Below are 20,953 nucleotides of genomic sequence, written 5' to 3' on the forward strand. Positions count from 1 at the left end.
GTGTCACTAATTCTGAAAGGTTTTCCTTCTAGTAATGAATGCCCTCAGTGGGACTGAGAAAAGGGAAAAATAAAAATAAAAGCAGTCTCTATTCACCCTCTGTGCCTCAGGGGAAACTGAATCAAATGTATGTTTGAGGTACCATCCCTTAAAAAAAATCCCATCAGCATCTAACGGGCTTAATTCATCCACAGGAATATTAATTTCTCAAAAATTTGTATTTCCCTTCCACTCTGTTTCTCAGTTTAAAATGGGAGGTAAAAGGAAAACTAGATTTGTCTTTTTATTCCTCAAAAAGTGAACTTTGATTTTAATCTGTAAGTCCATATCCATTTTATAATAGCAACCCTCTGTTTAATCTTCTGGATGTATAAGAAAGAAAACTCCAGCGCACTGCCATCCATTTGAAGTGGTGAGTCACAGGGACGTCATACCCCATAGTTAACAAAATGAAGAAAAAGGGAGAAGTGGTGGGGACAGAATAAGGGAGCACTCCCTCCAGCTGGGATGACGTGTTTTGTAGGAGAAAGTATATTCATATATCAAACTCTCAAAGAGTGAAAAACATCTACTATGTGGATATGTCAACACGTATCTTTGCCAAAATCAAGACAAGCTCAGACTCCATTGTGGATCTGAAACTCGCAAGAAAAACCACCACCACCAAAAAAAAAAAAAAAAAAAAAAAAAAAAAAAGAAGAAGAAGAAGAAGAAGAAGAAAAAAGATAAGACTGTTTTAAGCCAAGTCTGCCTCCAGGAGAATGTGCTGTGTTCACCTTTTCTTACTATTTTTGTTGTTATAAAAACCAGAAATGAGTTCAGCTTGCACCCCAGGTAGGAAGTGAAAGAAGGGGGAACCTGTGTAAGTTGAAGTTTGTCACAGTAGGCAGAACAGTCGCTTTGCAGCCCAGGCCCATCTCAGGGTGCACTGCTTCACAGCTACACTGTAAAGTGTTAAAAATCCTCCCACCCACCCCAGAATATATATATATATATACACATATACATAGGTATATGTGTATATATATATATGTATATTAAAAAAAATCCCCTGTCCATCTCTCAATACACAAAAGGACCTCATCACACTGCAAAAATAGCAGTACCCACTTTGGTCAATTAAAACAAACAAACAAAAAATAAAAGCATACATTATTTTTTTTTAAATCTGTGTACTTACCTATAATAACCAATACAGCTAAAAGCACTACCTACATAGGCAAAACTTGGTATTGCATAATTCGTATAAATTTGAAACCCCTCCCCCCAAATATTAATTGGAAGATGAAAAACATGAAAGGTTAATAGAAAAAACACCAAAATACTGAAAATATTGCTGGTCGATTACAATTTTTAAGCGGCAACTATACACAGCCATGATATGCGTTATAAATGTGAGATAAAGGTATAACTGTCTAAAAAATCCATGATGTCACACTTTTTTCTTTGTCTGGAGTACAAAATATTTTGTCATAAAAATGGTAAAGATTTAAAATGATAATAAATGCAGCAAAACAAGTGTAGTGATGTCACTTTTTTGTTTTTTTTTTGTGATTTTTTTCTGTTTTTTTTAGATTTCAAGGCAAGGCACGTAATGTGGACATTATATCTTCGTGCAAATTAGGATTACTGGAAAGAGTATTTTTAATTAAAATTTTAAGAGACATAGAGGCAAAATGTGTCTGCCCATGCACACTACAGATCTGTCAATACAAGAAATTTGTGGAACAAGGCTAATGTCTGAAAGCACCATGCAAGTTTTCAGCACCCTGATTACATTTGTTTTCTCAAGAGTGCGTTTTTATATCCTACACCCTGGCGTTCCCAGTTTGTAAACTATAAGCTTTACCCTTGTGACATGGATTTGCCTGCCTCTGTCTCTATAATGCAGATTTTATAGAACCTTTTGTACACCCTATGGGTTCTTGATGCAACCAGTAATTTTAAATAAATAAATTCTACCTCCAAGGAGGCTGCAGCTAAACCAACATAAGTGCTGTGTTTTCATTAATTTTTTTTTCCCTCAAGCACGATTTGTCTTGATTCAATGCCGTTTTCATGCCCTCAAAAACTGAGGGGAAAATAAATTCATTCAAAATTATTTTAAATTCTTTTTTAATCCCCTCAATTTAGAGTCCAAGGGCTGAAGGACTTATAATCATGATTCCCCTTTAGATATAAATTTATAAATTGCACTTGCCTCTGTTAAGTGTTTCTTTTGTGGGGAAAATATTATATTAATTTTTACTGTTGCATGCAGAGATAACAATTCACCTACATAGAGGCATTTCTTCCATAGAGCCTTTGAGTTCAAACTGGTTTTTTTTTCCTTTTTTCTTTTTTTCTTTTTTTTCCTTTTTTCTTTTCTTAAGATTTCAAACTGGGTTAAACACTGGAAAAGGCTGGGTTAAGGGCCAAAATTTAATAAATCTGTACTGATAACTAAAGGCTACAGAGATTTTACATATTTTTTTTTTAACTTTTAGAAATCAGAGTGCTTACAAAATGGCTGGCTCGTGGCTCTGTCGCCCAGCACCTCTGATGACGCCTCCTAGCCTTCGTTGGTGAAATAACCAGGAATAGTGATTCCATGCGTAAACAACAAGAATACTAAACCAATAAAACTAGCTTATCATGCAAATATTAAGGCATCTAGAAAGTCAGTTAAAATATATTGTCATAGAGACAGAACATCTATTTCCCAGCGGACTTCATGTAACAAAGGCTACGTTGCAGGGGCTGCGATCTACCATCAGTGAAATATCATCGACCCTTTTATGTCATTACAGTCTCAACCTTAAGGGAATTAGTGATTGTAAGTGCTGCGATTGCTGGTCTATTCTCTTCTTTCTTCAGTTTCTTTCCTTTCTCCCTTTTTGTTTTTTTGTTTTGTTTTGTCCAGTCTTCCTCTTTTCCACTTTTAAAAAATTTCTTAAACTATTGTTGTATTTCATTTTCCCTCAGTTGCTTGTTTCTGCTTGAAGGAAAGGTTCTCCAATTATGTTCAAACCGTAATTTTGGACATTTGCCGGTAGGATGGGTGTCCTATTTGATACTTGGAAAGGAACCAAGCTAGCCCAGGTACCAGGACTGTTGACAGGAGAGGGGGCAGGGAGGAGGGAAGAAAAAAAGAAAAAAATACAATGTTAAAATGTACAATATTAAAAATATAAAATCCATAGGCATCAAATTACTACTATAACTTTTTTAAATTACAGTATAATATGAGATAAATGTGCTAATTATACATTTTATAAAGTATACACACCACATGGTCTATTATTTATAGAAGGGAAGACTAATTGTGCAGCAGAAAATCCTCAAGTCGGGCTCATACAAAATTGTTGAACTCTGATTGAAGATGTTCTTTTTAAAATAGCCGATCTACTTTGTTGTAAATACAGTATGATTTTCTCATCCAAAAAAAAAAAAAAAAATAGATAGAGAGAGAGAGAGAGAGAGAAAGCAGCAAATCTATAATAGTAGCAATATAGTTTGCCAGTTATATCCTGATCTTGTTTTACTTTTAATTCATAAGCAATTCAATCATAAGATGGGTTTTAATTTATTACCTGCCTATTGGTTGAATGAAATTGAAAGCTTTAATGAAAGTTATTTCTTTTCTCTTACAATAAGAAAAAAATATTTTTCAGGAAGGCTAGTGCATAACATGTAATTTGAAATTTTAGCACTAGAAGCCTAGGCCTTCCCTGGCCTTCCCCATCGTAATGTTACCACATCCGAGCTGCTCTGAGTTTGGGGAGTTTGGAGTGGTGAGTGGGAAGAATGCTGGAGGGAGTAAGTAGAAGAGAGATCTTTCTAGCCCTTCTCCAACCAACTTGAATTTCACCTAAGCTGAATTTCAGGCTGTTTAAGAAAAATGTTTGAAAAACAGTTCTCTAATTGCTACTGGCATAACGTCTCATTAAACAATCACCACAGGGAGGAAAATAACACTAGATCAAAATATCACAAAACAACCCCACACCACACATTTTGGGATATACCTAACTGGACCTATTGTTTGTTTCAACACTCAACTCAGAACGAGTGTCAGCGAAGTAACAGCTGCATAAATAATCATGAACCAAGAAAACATCAAATTGACAATACTATGCCCAGTTTTGTCATGGTCTGGCATGAAGACATAATATTGATGTTTTAAATTTCTTTTAGTACCCTCTATTTTTGCAATCATGAGGTGAGATAGATTATTATTGTAGTTATCCACATGGATACCCTTGTTTATTCATATTTGAATTCCAAAGATAAAAATACTTGTATGGAATATTAACTTCAGGGAACAATTTTTTCAGAAAAAAAAGAAAAAAAAAGCTTAAATTAAAAAAAAAAAGAGCTGGATATCTAACTTTGACTCTGGTGATACCTCTAGGTGCATATTTCTGAGTTAACATTTCAACAGAAAAGGTTCACAACAAACTCTTACGCTCAATGGATTTTAGACAATAAGCTCCATGTTAACAAAGTCCATCTCTCTTTTTGTTCTTCACTTAATACAGTACCTAGCACATGATAAATGTTTAGTAAATTTTTGGATAAATAAATCAATTAAATGTTCCAAATTGCACCTGTGTATTTTTAAAGAGTGTTGCTCATAATCACGTCTCTTCCAGTATACATTGTGATTTTTCCCCCCACGCACACTGACAATTATTTCTGCATTTTACGCTATTGATAGGAAAGAATATTACATGATAAATCATATAATTTATTTTCTCCTCCACTGTACTTCCACCATATGTTACACAGTGTATTACATACAGCATTTATTACTTCACATCCTAATAATCTGTATCTATGACAATCTTACTGACTGAAAGGTAAGCTCTGTAAAGAAAGTGACCTTGTCTTATCAATCCTTACAGAGTCTGGCCTAGGCTGATGTTAATCATTTCTCAACAAATAAATTACAGAAATGAATATACATTATTTTAAACCTGAAATAGTAAGTGTATTTGAAAAATAATATAGACTAGCTTAAATTGATAATCCTTGACAGTAAAAGACAATATCAACAGCAGGCACATCAACAGGCATCCCATATTAAATGGCCTCATCTAGAAACTGCATACTTTAGAGCAGCGGTTCTCAACCTGTGGGTCGCGACCCCGGCGGGGGTCGAACGACCAAAACACAGGGGTCGCCTAAAGCCATCGGAAAATACATATTATATGTATTGAGAACCGCTGCTTTAGAGAAATAAAATATATTTTAATGATTATTAAAAGTATCATTAATGTGACTCCTTAAATGGAGACATCTACCAACTAATGGCAGAAAAGACAAGAATTCAGGGTTTATTTTGCAACAGCTTTCTTGTTCAGTTCTTTAGAAGAGAAACATTATTGTTCTTTGGAAAATACCCAATATTATAAAAATAAATCGATGTTAGTGACTAACAGGACTCTTGTTACAAAATACCTAACAAATTCAATTGAGATGTGTATTTTAACCTTTCAAACCTCCCATCCTACATTATGACCATGTCAAAATTGAAGTATGCAATATATTTGTCAATACTGTTTATGAACCTTTGGGGGAAAATAAATTTCAAACATAAACATTATGCAGACCCCATATATAAGTTTTACAAGTCTCTCATTGCCAATTTGTAGGTTAAGTTCAGAACTATAAGGCACAGATATTTTTAGGGCTTTTTGGTAGTCCCATTGAAAAAAATCTGGTAAAATGAATTCAATTTTAATAATAACATAAAGAAAAATGTTGAAACAAAATAACCTAGATCATTTAATTTCAAGAGACAATGCCTCAAATTGAATAGTATTTTGGGTTTGTCAGAATGCTTTTTACATATCTAACTCTCTATAAATAAATGCCAGTGATCACCAGTATGGATAAAATAAACACACATATTCATATTTATCTACATATACAAACTAGTTATACATAAACTGCTTAATAATTTTAATAATTTGAAGTCCTTATGGAATGAGAATTATATGGATATCCTTATATTCAATCCAATAGCCTGTGTATCTGTCCACAAAAAGATATGATAATATAATTGAAAGATTTCAAAATATCCAAGGTCAAATTAAACTAGTTCTGCAATATATCTCTAAGCATTTCAAACAGCATGTCCTTTGTTTTCATTGCCAGATCACTTTATTTATTTTCTTTTTTTGGAAAACAGAAGATCAGCATGACTGAAAGTTGAAAGCACATATTTAGAAAATAAAGGCCATACCATTAAAAACTCATATAAGTACTTTGAGAAAAATGAAGTGCAATAAAAAGATTTAGACAGTACCTTAACACAAAGCAGAATTCACCCTAATGATATCTATTCTATGTATATAAAATAGCAAAAAAATAAAATAAAATATCTGATATCATGGGTAATATTTTCACATTTTTCTGACCAAATGTGTGATGTGGCCGTTCCAGAAAGGCAGGAAGCAAATTATTTTGCCTGGAAGATGCATTAATGTTAGTTGATAGTCCCGTTTCATTTGACACTGATCAAACTACCTCTGAAATACTGTGTGTCTTCTAAGCATCATTCTTCAAGAGAAACAACTCTATGGCATTTCTTTGGTGAAGACAATCACAGATAATGTCATTTGAGGAACAGCTAAGGAGAGACCGGGAAAACAGGACAGTTGAAATGGAAAGAAATGTAAACTACTGTTTGGTTTATGTGAACAGAATTACTCAGCACAAAGGGAAAAACTCCCAGAAAATAACCATGCTGAAAGCCTAATATGAGCAAGGTGCCATCTTAGGTATTTTCCATATGCTAGGTTACTTAATTCTCTCAGTGAACTCTTGAATTTGCCAGTATTATCCCCATTTCACAGATCAGAAAACTGAGACTTAAGGAGCTTAAGTAACTTGCCCAAATTTACCCACCTACACCTCAGATATGAATTAATTCTGATTCCCATGCCCATTTAACTATATTATACTGTTTCCCTGAAAAGTCAGAAATTGACCCAAAATTAAAAAAAAATATGTGATCAGAATTTTTTGAAAACAAAGTGAATTTGCTTCAGGAGAAGTGAATCTCCTATGCCCTACACAGCTGGATCATAAACTAGCTAATGCTGAAGCAGACCTGTACACAGAATGTGTGGTTGATCTGAGTGCTCAAGCAACACGGACATTTGATATCTCTCTCTCCTCTGAAAACAAATCCAGTTGAAGTTCTATTAGAGTGACCCTATGGTGAGGATTAAGGGGGAAGAAGATACCCACGTCTTCCTTTTGAACATGATACACTATTTATATATTTCTTATCCGGGATGAACTGGATAACATAGTTGGTCTTCACATTTACAGGGAGTAAATAAACTCTATATCTTTCAATGGAAAAAAAGAGAATTGCTCTGAGCAAGTCAACATTTGGTGGCTGTGTTTTTTAAAATTATGTATTCTGTGATTATGCCTTTAGGCCAAACAGAATTGGGCCCTTAATGCTTAACTCAGTAACCATCCAAGAAACATGGGTACCAAATCAAATACATGGAGTCCTCAGTTGAGTAAGACACCAAACAAAGTCAAAGGCTTCACTTCAACTATTAGTCTTAGGTGATTAACACAATAAGAGCTATTTCAAGAATAGCAAAATTTTATTTATTTATAGTCTGTGTTTATCTGATAATGGGTTGGCAACACATTTGTAAAACATTTTATAAAAATGTCAAAGTATACAGTATACTGATACTTTTCAGTAATAACATCGCTCATTTAGGTTTTACACACTATTTAATCATAAGATTATCATATTTAGTGCAAAGATAGTAAGTAATCTTTCAAGAAGCTTATAAAAATAATATAGGAATGAAGCACAAAGAAGTACATATATTCATACACACCTCAACTATATTAGTAGCCACATTACTTATAGGTAACAATAAAAATAAGCTATGGCCCAGAAAGCATGGAAAATAAATAAAATAAATATTGTAATTCAAAAGAAGAGTTTGTCTTTAATTCCTTTGCACCTGTTTCCAATATCCCCAAGAGGGAAAACTTTTCACTTCCTTGGCTAAATTCTATTAATTTTATTACTATAATATTAATACATATTATTATCTCTCCCAAAATGTACAATAAACAATTTTCCTTATTAGTAGCTAAAATCTGCCTGGAAAGAAAACAAAGGCAGGTTAATTAAGTACTAATTAAGTTAGAAACCATGCTGTCCTGCAGTGTATATGTGCACATTTGGACTGGCCGCTTATGTCAATATACATAACACAAAGGCTGCAGACAGCATCTTGTGAAAAAATGCTCACTCAGACCAGTGGAAGTAATAAATCGGTAGTATGTAAGTACTCATATATTTAAGAATTATTTTACATATAATTTTATATATTAAGAATATATTTAATAATTAATGTATAAGAACAAAGAAAATGGTACTTAATAAATGCTAGTATACGTGAAATGAGAGTTCCAGGAACTGTTCTATATGCCTGACCTACTTGAAAGCTTTCAATCTTCAAAACAAACCTATAAGGAACGTACCACTCTTTTTCTGATTTTACAGGTAAGGAAATTGAAGCTATGACGTTAAGCGTCTTGTCCAGCTCATATTGCTATTAAATATAAAAGCCAGGATTTGAACTTTAGCAGTGTGGGTCTAGGATCTATGTTCTACCCACTGCACTTTACCTCTTTCATGAAACACACTTTACTTTTATCACTGGACAAGAATTTATATGATTCCTGAATTATATATGAGATTCTATAAATTAAGGTCTGTATCACCTAGATACACAGAAATGAGTTCAAACTTCAACACAAATAACTGTATTTTATCCAATTTCAGATTCTTTTCAGCTGAATGCATTATTTGCCACTGTTTATGTGTATACAGATGTGGGAGATGTGGCTGTGTATCAGTAATTTGCTTGTTGAGTTCCACTTCAGATGAGACCAGTCTAGAAGTAAGATATACAAAGTGCTTTACACAGATCTTGGATTTCTTTGATTTATTTCTCCCATTTTTAAAGCTCATTATTGCCATCTGAATGATTCTATTCATGCAAGATGACTTCTAATGATTATTACTATTTATAATAATCTGTATCAGAAAGCTCCCTGGCCAGCTTTTACCTGAACTGCAAAGTACTCTTGTGGGCTCCCTGGAAAACACCAAATAGTAAAAACTGCAGGTGGTTCATAGAATTATTGTAACTGCAAGCAATAGTACTTCATAGTAATGAAAGAGAAACGTATCTGTCTCTTAACTAAATAGGTAAATAGCCTTCTTTATTGCTACTCCTCGGGGACCAATGCTTTTGAAATAACATAAATGGTATGTTGTCATAGCTCATTAATTTATATTCAATTGTTTCAGATGCACTTTGTTATTGGGGAACACTGGATTTGAATGTTAAGTTTACCGTGTGTGGGTACTAGTTAGTGCATTTTCTAAGTAAAATAATGGCATATGCCAGTGGAATATTTTATATAGTGAAGAGCACAGGGCAAGAAGCAGTCTTACGTCGGGGCCCACTACAACTAAGTATAGTATTACATGTGTTCATTATAATTACTGTCATCTTTTAGTAGACACCTCTTACAAAATCATAGCAGACCCTTCAGCAAGGCAATCTATCTACTTAAAAGTAATAGAAAGGTATTTCCTGAAAATGTTTGCTTTTGATGGAAGTAGGAAAAACACTCTTCCCTGAAATAGGCCAAATGAGGAGTTTTGTAAAAAATGATGTTTGATATTTTTCATGTTTTAGAACTCACAATGAAAGAAAATCATTATGAAGATAACTAATCACAAATAACTTACAACACACACACACACACACACACACACACACACACGAAACAACTTAGGTAGCTGCGGGAGTTTTTAGTTAATTAGAAATATAGAAATATCAGGCTCATGGTGGTCCCCTGATCTCCCCCACAGACTGTACTGCAGTGGGAACCCTGCCTGTGGCTCTCTGGTCTCTTTCTCCAAGCTTCATTCGTCTCTATCCCTGGGATCCTTTTCTCTGCCTTTGTCGAAAGTGCTACTGCTCCCCTTATTAGCATATGTGAGTCTTCAACAGCAGACAAAATTCTCTACAAAAACAGCTTCCAAATAGTGCCTTTCACTAGAGAAAATCACCCAAGGCATACTAAGTTAAATAGAAATGTAAGTTTTACACCAAAGCAAAAAGCGATTTTTTAAATGGTTTTTTTCACTTAAAAGCTAAAATCAGTCTTAGTTGCACAATTTCATCTCTAAATTAAAAGAACTTATCTGTATCAGAATATTGAAGCATAAAATCACAAGTGATTGAGGAACTGAATGAGGTTCTGTATTATGCCTGCTATTCTGTTCACATGTGTAAAAAATAACCCTGCTTTTACATAAAATAAAATTGAACAAAGAAGAGAATAACTGCAATTTTCTACCATTTCTGAATACTCAAAATTTGTTCTTCAATTTCTTGAACTTTAACAGGTTTATTTTTTTCTCTTGTAATTTGTTATTACATTTTACCTACCCACTCACATGCTTTGTTACTTAAGTATATATGACTAAAAATACACTATATACCTACGAACAGCACCAGCAAACATGAGAATCAGAAAAGTTAAAAACTGGTGCATTGGCTGCGGCTGAAGCTGATTTCTTAGAGACATCACATACATAAATATGGCACTTCACATAAAACATCTTCAAATAAAGTAACTGTTGACTATACTTCTTTCATCGCAAAGGGTTAACCAGCAAGGTTTACATTTGGGAATTTTCTGCATCTCGCTCCTCCCTATCCCGTAGCGCTGCCAAAAATCATCTGACAGGAAACGTAAGATTAAGTTTGTCCTACCTAAGCGAACAAAGAGTGCTCTGAACAGGCCACCGGTTTACTGCAGAGCGGGAACTTTTCTAATCCTGCTGGAATCTGCAGTGCTGCTCAGAAAATATCATGGCAAAAGTTGTTTTCTTTCCTCTGACATCTTGTCTCTGGATCATCTCATTTTGGTCACACTGAAGATCCTGCTGCTTCTCCCATAAAGGTTAACTTAAAGCTCCAAACATAATCATGTGGAAAATGGACATTATTGATTCCTATGGTCCATTGTTCCCCTATCCTAAGTCCCTGAAGTTCAAGTTCAATCTGGAATTACATCATGTCTGGTTTCTCCTGGTTACCAGACGGCTTGAGACGTGACCACAGCTACAGAAAAAACAAACAGCCTTCTTCACGCTTCGGCTCCCCTATCGATTCAAACGTAAACTTTTTTTCTTTCTCTCAAGTATGTTTCAAGTATGGAGCATGGTTAATTTAGAGATTAAGTTCCAAATTAGATTATCTAATGGCATCTTAATGGATTGCTGACCCATTTCCTGTGGGATGGCAGCATGCAAGTCTGACTGGAATACAATTAATTTCTTAGGAAGTGTTCTGAAGAGTTTCCTAGATAAAAAGGAAATGTTGTCTTGTGCAAATCTTTCCTTAGAAATGGAGAAAGTTAGGCAAAGCTACAACAAATTCCAATATGTTTTTCAACAGCCAGATCACAGATACTGCCTATTGGTGAACACCATATAAGATTATTTTAAAGAACAATAACACCTTTATTTTTTATTTCATAACAGGTGCAAATATTTTTGATGAGAATGGAGTACTAGTACTTATTTTAAATAGATTATTCAAATATAAAAAGCAACACTAGTGAGCAGCATAGCCCTGTTACCAAACAAGGGTCATTTGAAATTTTGGCTTTTGTGATTTTCCTCCTTGAACCAAAGATTCCTCAGTTCATTTACCTTATCAGCATTTCTATCATAGTCCCTGAGTGGTGCTAGGGACCCAGAATGGTGTGTAAAAAGTTGAACATTTTGAACACACTTTAGACCTAACAGCTGAAAAGGAAATTCAGCACTCTGAGAATAAAGCTCCCCTCCACACCAGAATTCCAGGAACAACCCAGCTGTTGTATTGTAGTTATGTGTCAAGATAACAAACTGAAAGCAGGAAATGCTAACTAGTGAATTCGTAGGGATGGTCTAAGTGTAATGTTGATATAAAAGTTAACTCTTAATATCACCGATGGATAGGTCACATACTGCCCTTACCATACAAGTACTATATGTATATTGTGTGTATATACCAATATATACACAACATGCATATGTTACACCATATACACACAGATACATGGGTTTATATATAAGCATATGGTTTGCAAACCTATATTGAAAACTATATTGTTTAAATGTTCTTAAGTTATTGAGAATATCCATTTTACAAAGACAATTGTATGGACAAAGCAAGAAAAATGGTAGGTTCAGGGCAGTGTTATGCAAATAGGGCTGTATGTATGAAATGAATGCTATTTATTACTCCTTCCTTTTTGCTCTCCCTCTCCTGACCAACCAGATCCAAATAATCTTTACTGGCTGCTAAATTTCTCTAGGGAAATCAAGCAACTCTCTAGAATTGCAGTAATAAACGACAATTTCTTACAAAAACATGTGTAAAGTAACTACAGAATGAAGTATTCAACTCATAGAAAGGAACTGCTAACACATGTAACATGTAAAATAGCTGATAAAAGTCTCTTTGGTGCCATTCAATTATGGCATCAGCAGAAACACAAAAATCCTTCCAATTATTTCAGTAAAATCTTCATTTATTCATTATTTCAGAGGCTGAGCAAATGGTTTGTGTAAACATATCCTTCAGTAACACGCGCGTGTTTATTTTAGCCATCTGAAGGCTTCTTCTATGTTTATATAAGCAATCAGACACATACAGCCACTCACTTGTGGCTTTGCCTTTTCCTGAAAGGGGTGAAGGGGGAGCAGAGGGAATGAAACAATAAATCCAGTTTCTCTTTTGCATAAAGCACTCCCTCCAATGTTTTAAAATAACTTATGTTTATATTATTCTTGGATTGTCCATCAGCTTTCTTTTTCATTCAATTATATTGCTCTTTTATATTCAATAGTACAAGCTATGTTCTGGCTATAGTTTCAAGAAAGAAAGCCAGTTAGGGAGTTAACTGCTGTATTTGTTTATACCCACATAACTCACATATGCAACAGTATAATTTATCCACATCGGAGGACAAAGCACAGACACAACAGGAAGTACCCTTATGAACAACATACGCAGCTCATCACCTTTTCCCCTCCGAAGAGCTAAGTCCCTCCTGATTCAGCTTGCAGAAGTAAGTCCCTGCCCAACAGATTTCACTCTGGGTTAACTGTGATACCTGACCTTTGGGTTAGATGAGAAAAATAACACAGGTGCAAGCAACACACATACACACGCACATTGAGCTAAAAAAATTCTAAGGTCAAAACAACACAACACCTTCAGGTTTGGAACCTAATAAGTCTGTGAAAACTCTCAAAAAGTATGCTTTGGTTCCTAAGGGAATGGTTATAAGTTAGGGGGGGTGGGGAAGTTGGGTGGGGGTAAGGGATGGGGCGGGTGGGTGCCAGGAAGGAAAAGGATGGTGTAAATCTTCCAGCTTTGATAACATATGCACAGTTACCTCAGCACTGCCATTTTCAGCCCCCCCAAAAGGAGCTGCATTTTGACAAGGAAACACCTCTCTAGGAGGATTGGTATAGAGCAGAACAGGGGCGACCATGGCAAGTGTTTGTACAACTGTATGAGGAAACAAATAACAACAAGCAATCAAATCAAAATAAAACAAAGTGAAGCCAAAACACAAAGAAACTCCAAAACACCTTCTTTGGCTTTTTTACTACAAAGTCTCCAGGGATTGCCTTTTGTTAAAAACAAGTAACAACTACAACAAAAATCACCTGATATTCTCTTTACTCCATCACAACAAAAGTAAATTATTTAATTCTCTGGTTGAATAGATCTACATTTCTCAAATATTTTCAATTTATTCAGATAATGTTAAAGGTATCACAGATTTCAGATGTCTGTTATGTGCATTACATACAGTAGTGTTACAGACACGATTTTCTTTTTCAGTATCCTTTCTAGAAAGAGAAAATTGTAAACAACTACAGGGCACAAACTATAAACTATAAACAAATTATAAATATGCTGTGCCACAGCCATGGCTGATCTATTATTAAATGTAGACTCTACTTGTGCCTATTTTTGAAAAAATATAGCAAAGCAAAGCAAATTGCTATCTTATTTGAGTATTTTTATTCTGAACTATATGCTACTTAGATTTTAAAAACGGTGAACATCTGTATGACTTCCAGCATTTGGGTCAGCCCACCATAGACATTCAATTAATACCTATTGAATATATGAATGTGATACCTGCCATTATCAATTATGTGCCTTCTGAATTATGATAAGAGAAGAAACAAACCAAAAGCTACCTTTTTACAGCTTTTACACTAAGGCCATTCTATATATCATTATCTACTAATAAAAAAAATTACTATTTGAGGGGAGGAAAAAAAGACATCTTAACTAAATGAATTATGATATTTTTCTGACTTCTTAAAACCTAAAACTGATTACCACACCAATTTTTCAACAAGAAGGGGATCTGTAACACAAACAATGTTCTAAGAACTGAGTTTAGTTATCATATTAATACACTCCATCATATTAATGTAATGTATCATATTAATACATGTGTTCTGTGGTGATAATATAATGTATCATATTAATACATGTGTTCTGTGGTGATTCACTATCCACTCACCTTTGCTTTTTTGGGATATCAATTTTTTTCTTTGAAAAATATCTAGAAACTAGGTGCAGTTATATTTTAAATCTCCAATAATTTATTTCCTTATTTGGTTTTAATGTCCTTTAAATGTGCTATCTTATTTTAGATAAGTAAATATCAATCAGCAATCCACAGATTTGAAAGTTTACACATCTATAGCCACATTTAAAAACACAAGCACACTTCACCTAGTTTGCAATTCTTATAAATGGTAAGTTTGCAATTCTTATAAATGGTAAGGTTTGTATGTAGACATGTGTCATTTTGCTAATAGAGTATGGAATATAAGGAAGTTATTTAATAAAAATTAAATCCAAATGTAGTATTAATATGTCTATTTTAATTAATTTTAAAATACTTAAGATTATTTAAATAAGACATTTTCATTGAATTTAATTGAGTATTAATTACTAAGACTTCAAGTAAGATATTTTGATTAGGCTTATCTTCTTTCTTATAAGTATGTATTGCATCTTTTCAAGTGGAGGCATTACATAAGTTTTTGGGGGAAAAATATCAAAATATGTAAAAATGTATACATTCTAAAGTGGATGATATACCAATCTTTCAGAAGAGAAAAAGTCATATTGTATTCGTTTTAGGTAGTGTGTTAATAAAAACTTGAGTTTTTAAAAAAGAGTTCAACTAATTTTCTTAGTTTTCACCTGAGTAAAAGTGATTTAATTCTTTTCGAATCTGCTCTTCGGCAGTTTCCATCAAGCAATAGGGAGATGCGTGGTCCATTGACAACTGATATCTAAGGACATGTTTTTAACAGAGGCATGTTCAGTACAGAGAGGATGACGATCACAGCAGAGCTGGAAGATCATGTTGGCTCTACTTTTGATGAACTCCTTATGGGATTACCTCACTCTCTTCTGCAAATTTTTATCTCTTGTTACATACGATTATACCATGAATTTTAATTATTTAATTTGTCAAGTTGACAAAACTTGCTTTTTATTAAGATAGTATGTAAGATACCGATGTGGCATGGATTACTTTCCAAAGCCAATACATGAGACAATATCAAAACTAGTTCTGAAAATAAAGTTTTAGATTCATTTTCTCAACCAACCAAATCAAGTCAATTCTCACTGACTCATATCAATGTACTAACAGAAGTTAAAACTTTATTTAAAACAAATTTCTTCTTTAGCTATTAATTCCAACAATGTTCCCACTCCTGATTTATTATGAGTGCTGCTAATAACAGTAAATCGACTAATTTGAAATTTTCCTTCTAGCTTTTCTCCTCTGACAGGGGAATAAATAAGTAGTAAAATGGCTTCAAGTTAGTAGTCCAGGACAGAGCTGAAAGGAGAAGAATCTATAAATGTGAAAACCCAATAGCTAAAAAAAACAAAATCTTCCCTAAAACCGATTTCATATTTCAGGCCCTCAAATCTAAGTGTAAAATTGTCCCCCTTCAAAAAAAATATTGTTTAAAACATTTCATAGCACTTAGAAATTACAATAATCAATCAGCATATGGTATAATCCCAAATTAATTTAAAATTGCATTTACAGAAGAAATAAAGGAGGAGGGTAGGGAAAGAGGAATGGTATAGCCAAAACAACTAAATTTTTAACATTGTCTATAAAACTAGTTAAAAACAAACACTATAGCTCATGTAATTTTTAAGTGTAAGTGTAGGGTTGGAAATAATTAAAATGTTACCTTTGCCAAGTAATTCCCAATGTATCCTCACTGGTACTGGGGTATAAATGCCTGCCGTTTTGATTCATGGTCCAGTCACAAATCCTCAGCTGTCAATTGAAACCTAGCAGTCAGATATGGATCGAGCAGTACTACAGTTTTTAGTATTTAAATGAACACATGCAAACTAGTACTGTACATGGCATTAACCTTACTTTCCCAAGAGGCAATTTAAAGTTAAAAAAAAAAAAAAAAAGGCAAAAAAAAACCTTATTCTGAAAAAGCAAAATTCTTAGACTTTTTTTAGAAAAAGCTATTGCAATATGCTTCTCTATTAATTAAAGCATACAAGAGAAACAAGTGCTTAGAACATAACAATTAGCCATTATTAGAGAACAAATTGAGCTGCAATAAAAGCAAACGTTAATGTTCAATAGAGAGATATATATTAGAAAAAAATTAAAAAGCTTTTTTAAAAAAAATGCAACACACCAAATAATCTGCACTGAGTAAAAGAATAACTTTAACTTTAAGCATGCAGTTTGCAAAAAATAAAAGACATGCAGTTTAGAGAGGAGAAAGGCCCCACCTTTTAAACATTGCCCCTGACTTATATTTAGAAGCATCAAGGTATTCAGTTTTAGATGTTTACTAACTTGTTTTACTCAAAGTGGCATTGTTTTGAAAGAGTTGATAAGAATTTCTCCTTTTATTTTAAATTCACCGTCATGACATTTAAAATACTTTAACATATCTGAATAGAGTGAGGAATGCACTGCATACAAGCTGAAACAAATTCTTCCCAGATCTCTGAATCATCAGCTCTGCCCTTCAGAGATTGTTCAAGTAACCCTATCCAGCTCTGTTTGGTTAACAGCTGCCCTACAGTGCTAGCAGATTTGTTGAAAAGATATATTGCTTATTTTTATGCTTAAGAAAGTAAACTTATCTGGCTTTGGGAAAAAACACTAGAAAATCATGGTTTTTAATCTTTAGATAGCTATGCTATAAATTAACTGCATCTTGCATTGAGAAGAAGACTTAACAGCACTCCACTCAACCTTGCATGCAGTGAGGATTCTAAAAGATGATAATTGGAGCCAAAGTGCCTTTAAACTTATCATAGATTATTTTAATCCTTTCTGATAATGTTATGGCTAAAGAAAATTGGCTATTAAGAATCCTTACTTTTCTTGCTATACTCTCCAGTTCCTACACGTGCTAAGTAAAAATGATTCTGGATTTTTAGAATAATTGTTTCTGCTCAGTTTTTCTACAGATCTATAAGGCTCCAAAATACCACCCAAAACTTCTAAAACATTTTTTTAAATTATACTGATATTTCAGGTAAAAGTAATTTGAAAACTTAAAGAACTGAAAAAAATCAGTGTAGATAGACAGATAAACCAATAGATATATAGATTCTGCTCAGGATATATGTCATAAAGAAGCCATAAGTCAGTAAAGAAGGTAAATTAGAATGAAAAATATTCTTAAAATTGATCATAATACTTGCATAAAGGAGAAAATGCATACTTGATTAGTTTTAAATCAAACAGACAGCAAGCTTTAATATGGCAAGATTTTTAAAAAGTTCTCAAATTGGATCATCTAATCACAAGTGCAGTGTGATGGGACAATCTGAAATTGTTTTTCCCCAGTAACAGTAAACCAGTTAACTATTTCAAAATGCTTCTTTTTTCTTTTTCTTTTTGTGACAGAGACAGTCAGAGAGAGGGACAGACAGACAGGAAAGGAGAGAGATGAGAAGCATCAACTCTTCATTGCAGCACCTTAGTTGTTCATTGATTGCTTTCTCATATGTGCCTTGACCAGGGGGCTACAGCAGAGCGAGTGACCCCTTGCTTGAGCCAGCGACCTTGGACTCAAGCTGGGGAGCTTTGCTCAAACCAGATGAGCCCGTGCTCAAACTGGCAACCTTGGGGTCTCGAACCTGGGTCTTCAATGTCCCAGTCCTACGCTCTTTCCACTGCGCCACCACCTGGTCAGGCCATAATGCATATGTTTTAAAAAGCAGTACTATGATGATAATCTCAACACTGTTCAAGAAACTTGACTTTGTATAAAGATTGTCAAAGGGACCACTTCTTGATTCTTCTCTAGTCAATGAAAAACCTAGTTTGTAGTCAATTAAATATTCTCAATAGGGAGGGATATATTTAGGCATTAGCCCATAATAATTCCTCTAATTATTAACTTCAAGTTAGTTTCTTTGGGGCTGTCAGGTTACACTGAAGTAGTTTTCAAAAAACACTTTTGCAAAGGCAGGTGAATCTAAATATCACTCACTGGCTTTTAGTCCCATACTGTAGACATGATATGTTTCCTCGGAAGGATGCATATGTAAATTGTATTTTATTGTTCATGTTGCTAATTTTTTATTTGTTTGCCATACCAAAATATGTCAAGTGGGTTACCTTTGGCCATATGTGGAAAACTTAAAATCAATGTATTTTTTTACTTTCCTTTCCTGACAGTCTCAAAGGGGTTAAACCTCACTACAGCTATTCATTTTCATCCTATTTCAGATACATACAATAGGAGTATTTTCTCCTGAAATATATATACTTAAGAATATACAAAATGACCATAATGTATTTAACAATAACTTAAGTGCCAAAGAAATTGGCAGGATATTAGTTAGTATTGAATGAATTTCCCTTCGGTTACTGAAAATTTAAAATATAATTTATTATTTAGACTGTGAGCTAGAATTGTCAAGATTTTTGAAAATTTCTGAGGAGGCATGTTTATACATGCTTATATATATGTTAAAACTTACTTAAATCAGTTTGCTTGAGCAAGAGCCTCTCCAAGTTCTTTTAAAAATGTATTAATCATTAATTTTTAAAAGGATTTTATTTACTGATTTTAGAGAGAGGTGAGGGAGAGAGTGAGAGAAAGAGAGGAGGAAAAATGGGAAGCATCAACTCGTAGTAGTTGCTTCTCATATGTGCTTTGACTGGGCAAGCGTAGGGTTTTAAAATGGTGACCTCAGCATTTCAAGGCAACATTTTAAACACTGCGCCATCACAGGTCAGGCTATTTATTACTAATTAATTTTTCATAAAGCAACTTTGAAATAGTAAACTGCTTGATAAAGATAAAAGTTAAAGGTGACTGTATGGGTAAGGGAAACAATTAAATTAGAAACCTCCTCTTCATTGAAGATTTCCTTGTTTGACCAAAATAGTCCTGCCTCAGCAAATTTTGAACAAATTCTAGGTGATGGAAGGTTAATACTGTGTTAATAGGTATAATTAAGCATCTTTTTGTGGCATGTAAACTAATATTGGTATTAATATAATTCAGTATTCCTAACAAAAAAAAGAATTTTACATTACGCTTTAAATAGATTTAAAATAATAGGGGATAATGTTATTTGAGATTGGTGTGGTGATTCCTCTGTTTCTATCCTATGAGAGTCAGTGTTACATAATTTAGATGTCAATTCATTTTTTTTTTTTTTTGTATTTTTCCAAAGTGAGGAGGGGTAAGAAGACAGACTCCCGCATGTGCACAACTGAAATCCACCCAGCATGCCCACCAGGGGGTGATGCTCAGCCCCTCTGGGGCATTGATCCACTGCAACCTGAACCTTTCTAGCACCTGAGGCAGAGGCCATGGAGCCATCCTCAGTGCCCGGGCGAACTTTGCTCCAATGAAGTCTTGGCTGACGGAGGGAAAGAGAGAGAGACAGAGAGGAAGGAGAGGGGGAGGGGTGGAGACCACATGGGCTCTTCTCCTATGTGCCCTGGCCAGGAATTGAACCTGGGACTTCCATACACCAGGCTGACGCTCTACCGCTGAGCCAACCAGCCAGGGCCAATGTGAATTCATTTTTTTTATTAAATTTTAAAACTTGAATTTTGAGTCATATGTAAGGTTTAATAACACTCAGTTTTTTCAAGTATTTTCCCTCACAAAATAAGAAATTACCCCTCCATAGTAATTAAATTTAAAATACCAGGTGCAGACCAGTTTAGGAATTTAGTCTGTTAAAGTTCTGTGTATGTGTAGGGGGTAGTAATTCTTATTTATTGTAACAATATAGACTCTTTGACAGACCTCATCATTATGTATATCCTTGCAGAAATACACACTCATATAAATCATTTTAATTCTTTAATTTGTACACACGTACTCATATGAAATTGATTATAAAATCAAGGTAAATCAAAATTATTTATGCCCAGAATTCCTAAAGCAAAGAACAGGTGAAATAAGGAAGCAAAATCCTCCTCCAAAAGAGCTATGAATAAAAGGGTAAGGCTGAAATAGTCTAGATAACTTCGAGAGAAGTGAAGGTCAAGATTTCACTGCACATGTTCTTAGTATGGCGGTCCACAGTCTCTGGAATTAGAACTTTGCATCTCTTCCAACTCGAATGAGATTGTTTCAGAAAAACAAGGATGAGGACCATGTAGTTTCCCTTTAAAAACCTCCTATGAGGAAACACATAAGATTTGGTTCATTATTCTTTCCTATACTACACTCAAATATGCAGGTAGATGATAGTCATAAAGAATCACTATTGCTTGTGATTTCAGAATAAGAATTGATTTATTCAAATGAGGGCCCTCT

At 34.1% G+C, this 20,953-nt stretch overlaps 1 protein-coding gene across 11 annotated transcripts in view; it reads right to left on the bottom strand.

Annotated features, from left to right (window-relative positions):
* Positions 1–2,506: 2,506 nt before the first annotated feature.
* Positions 2,507–20,953, bottom strand: part of NFIB (nuclear factor I B) — a 240,223-nt gene continuing 221,776 nt past the window's right edge. For 7 of the 11 annotated variants that reach the window (XM_066368187.1, XM_066368183.1, XM_066368185.1 and 4 more), the window contains 2 exons: positions 16,370–16,458; positions 2,507–3,090 (listed from right to left, as the gene is read on the bottom strand). In XM_066368187.1, the coding sequence (XP_066224284.1) occupies positions 2,961–3,090; positions 16,370–16,458 (219 nt within the window). In that variant the 3' untranslated portion in view covers positions 2,507–2,960. The remainder of the gene's footprint in view (positions 3,091–16,369; positions 16,459–20,953) is intronic. The other 4 variants (XM_066368186.1, XM_066368184.1, XM_066368182.1 and 1 more) reach the window with 1 other exon arrangement.

This window comes from Saccopteryx leptura, chromosome 2, assembly GCF_036850995.1.
Source record: "Saccopteryx leptura isolate mSacLep1 chromosome 2, mSacLep1_pri_phased_curated, whole genome shotgun sequence".
NCBI lineage: Eukaryota > Metazoa > Chordata > Mammalia > Chiroptera > Emballonuridae > Saccopteryx > Saccopteryx leptura.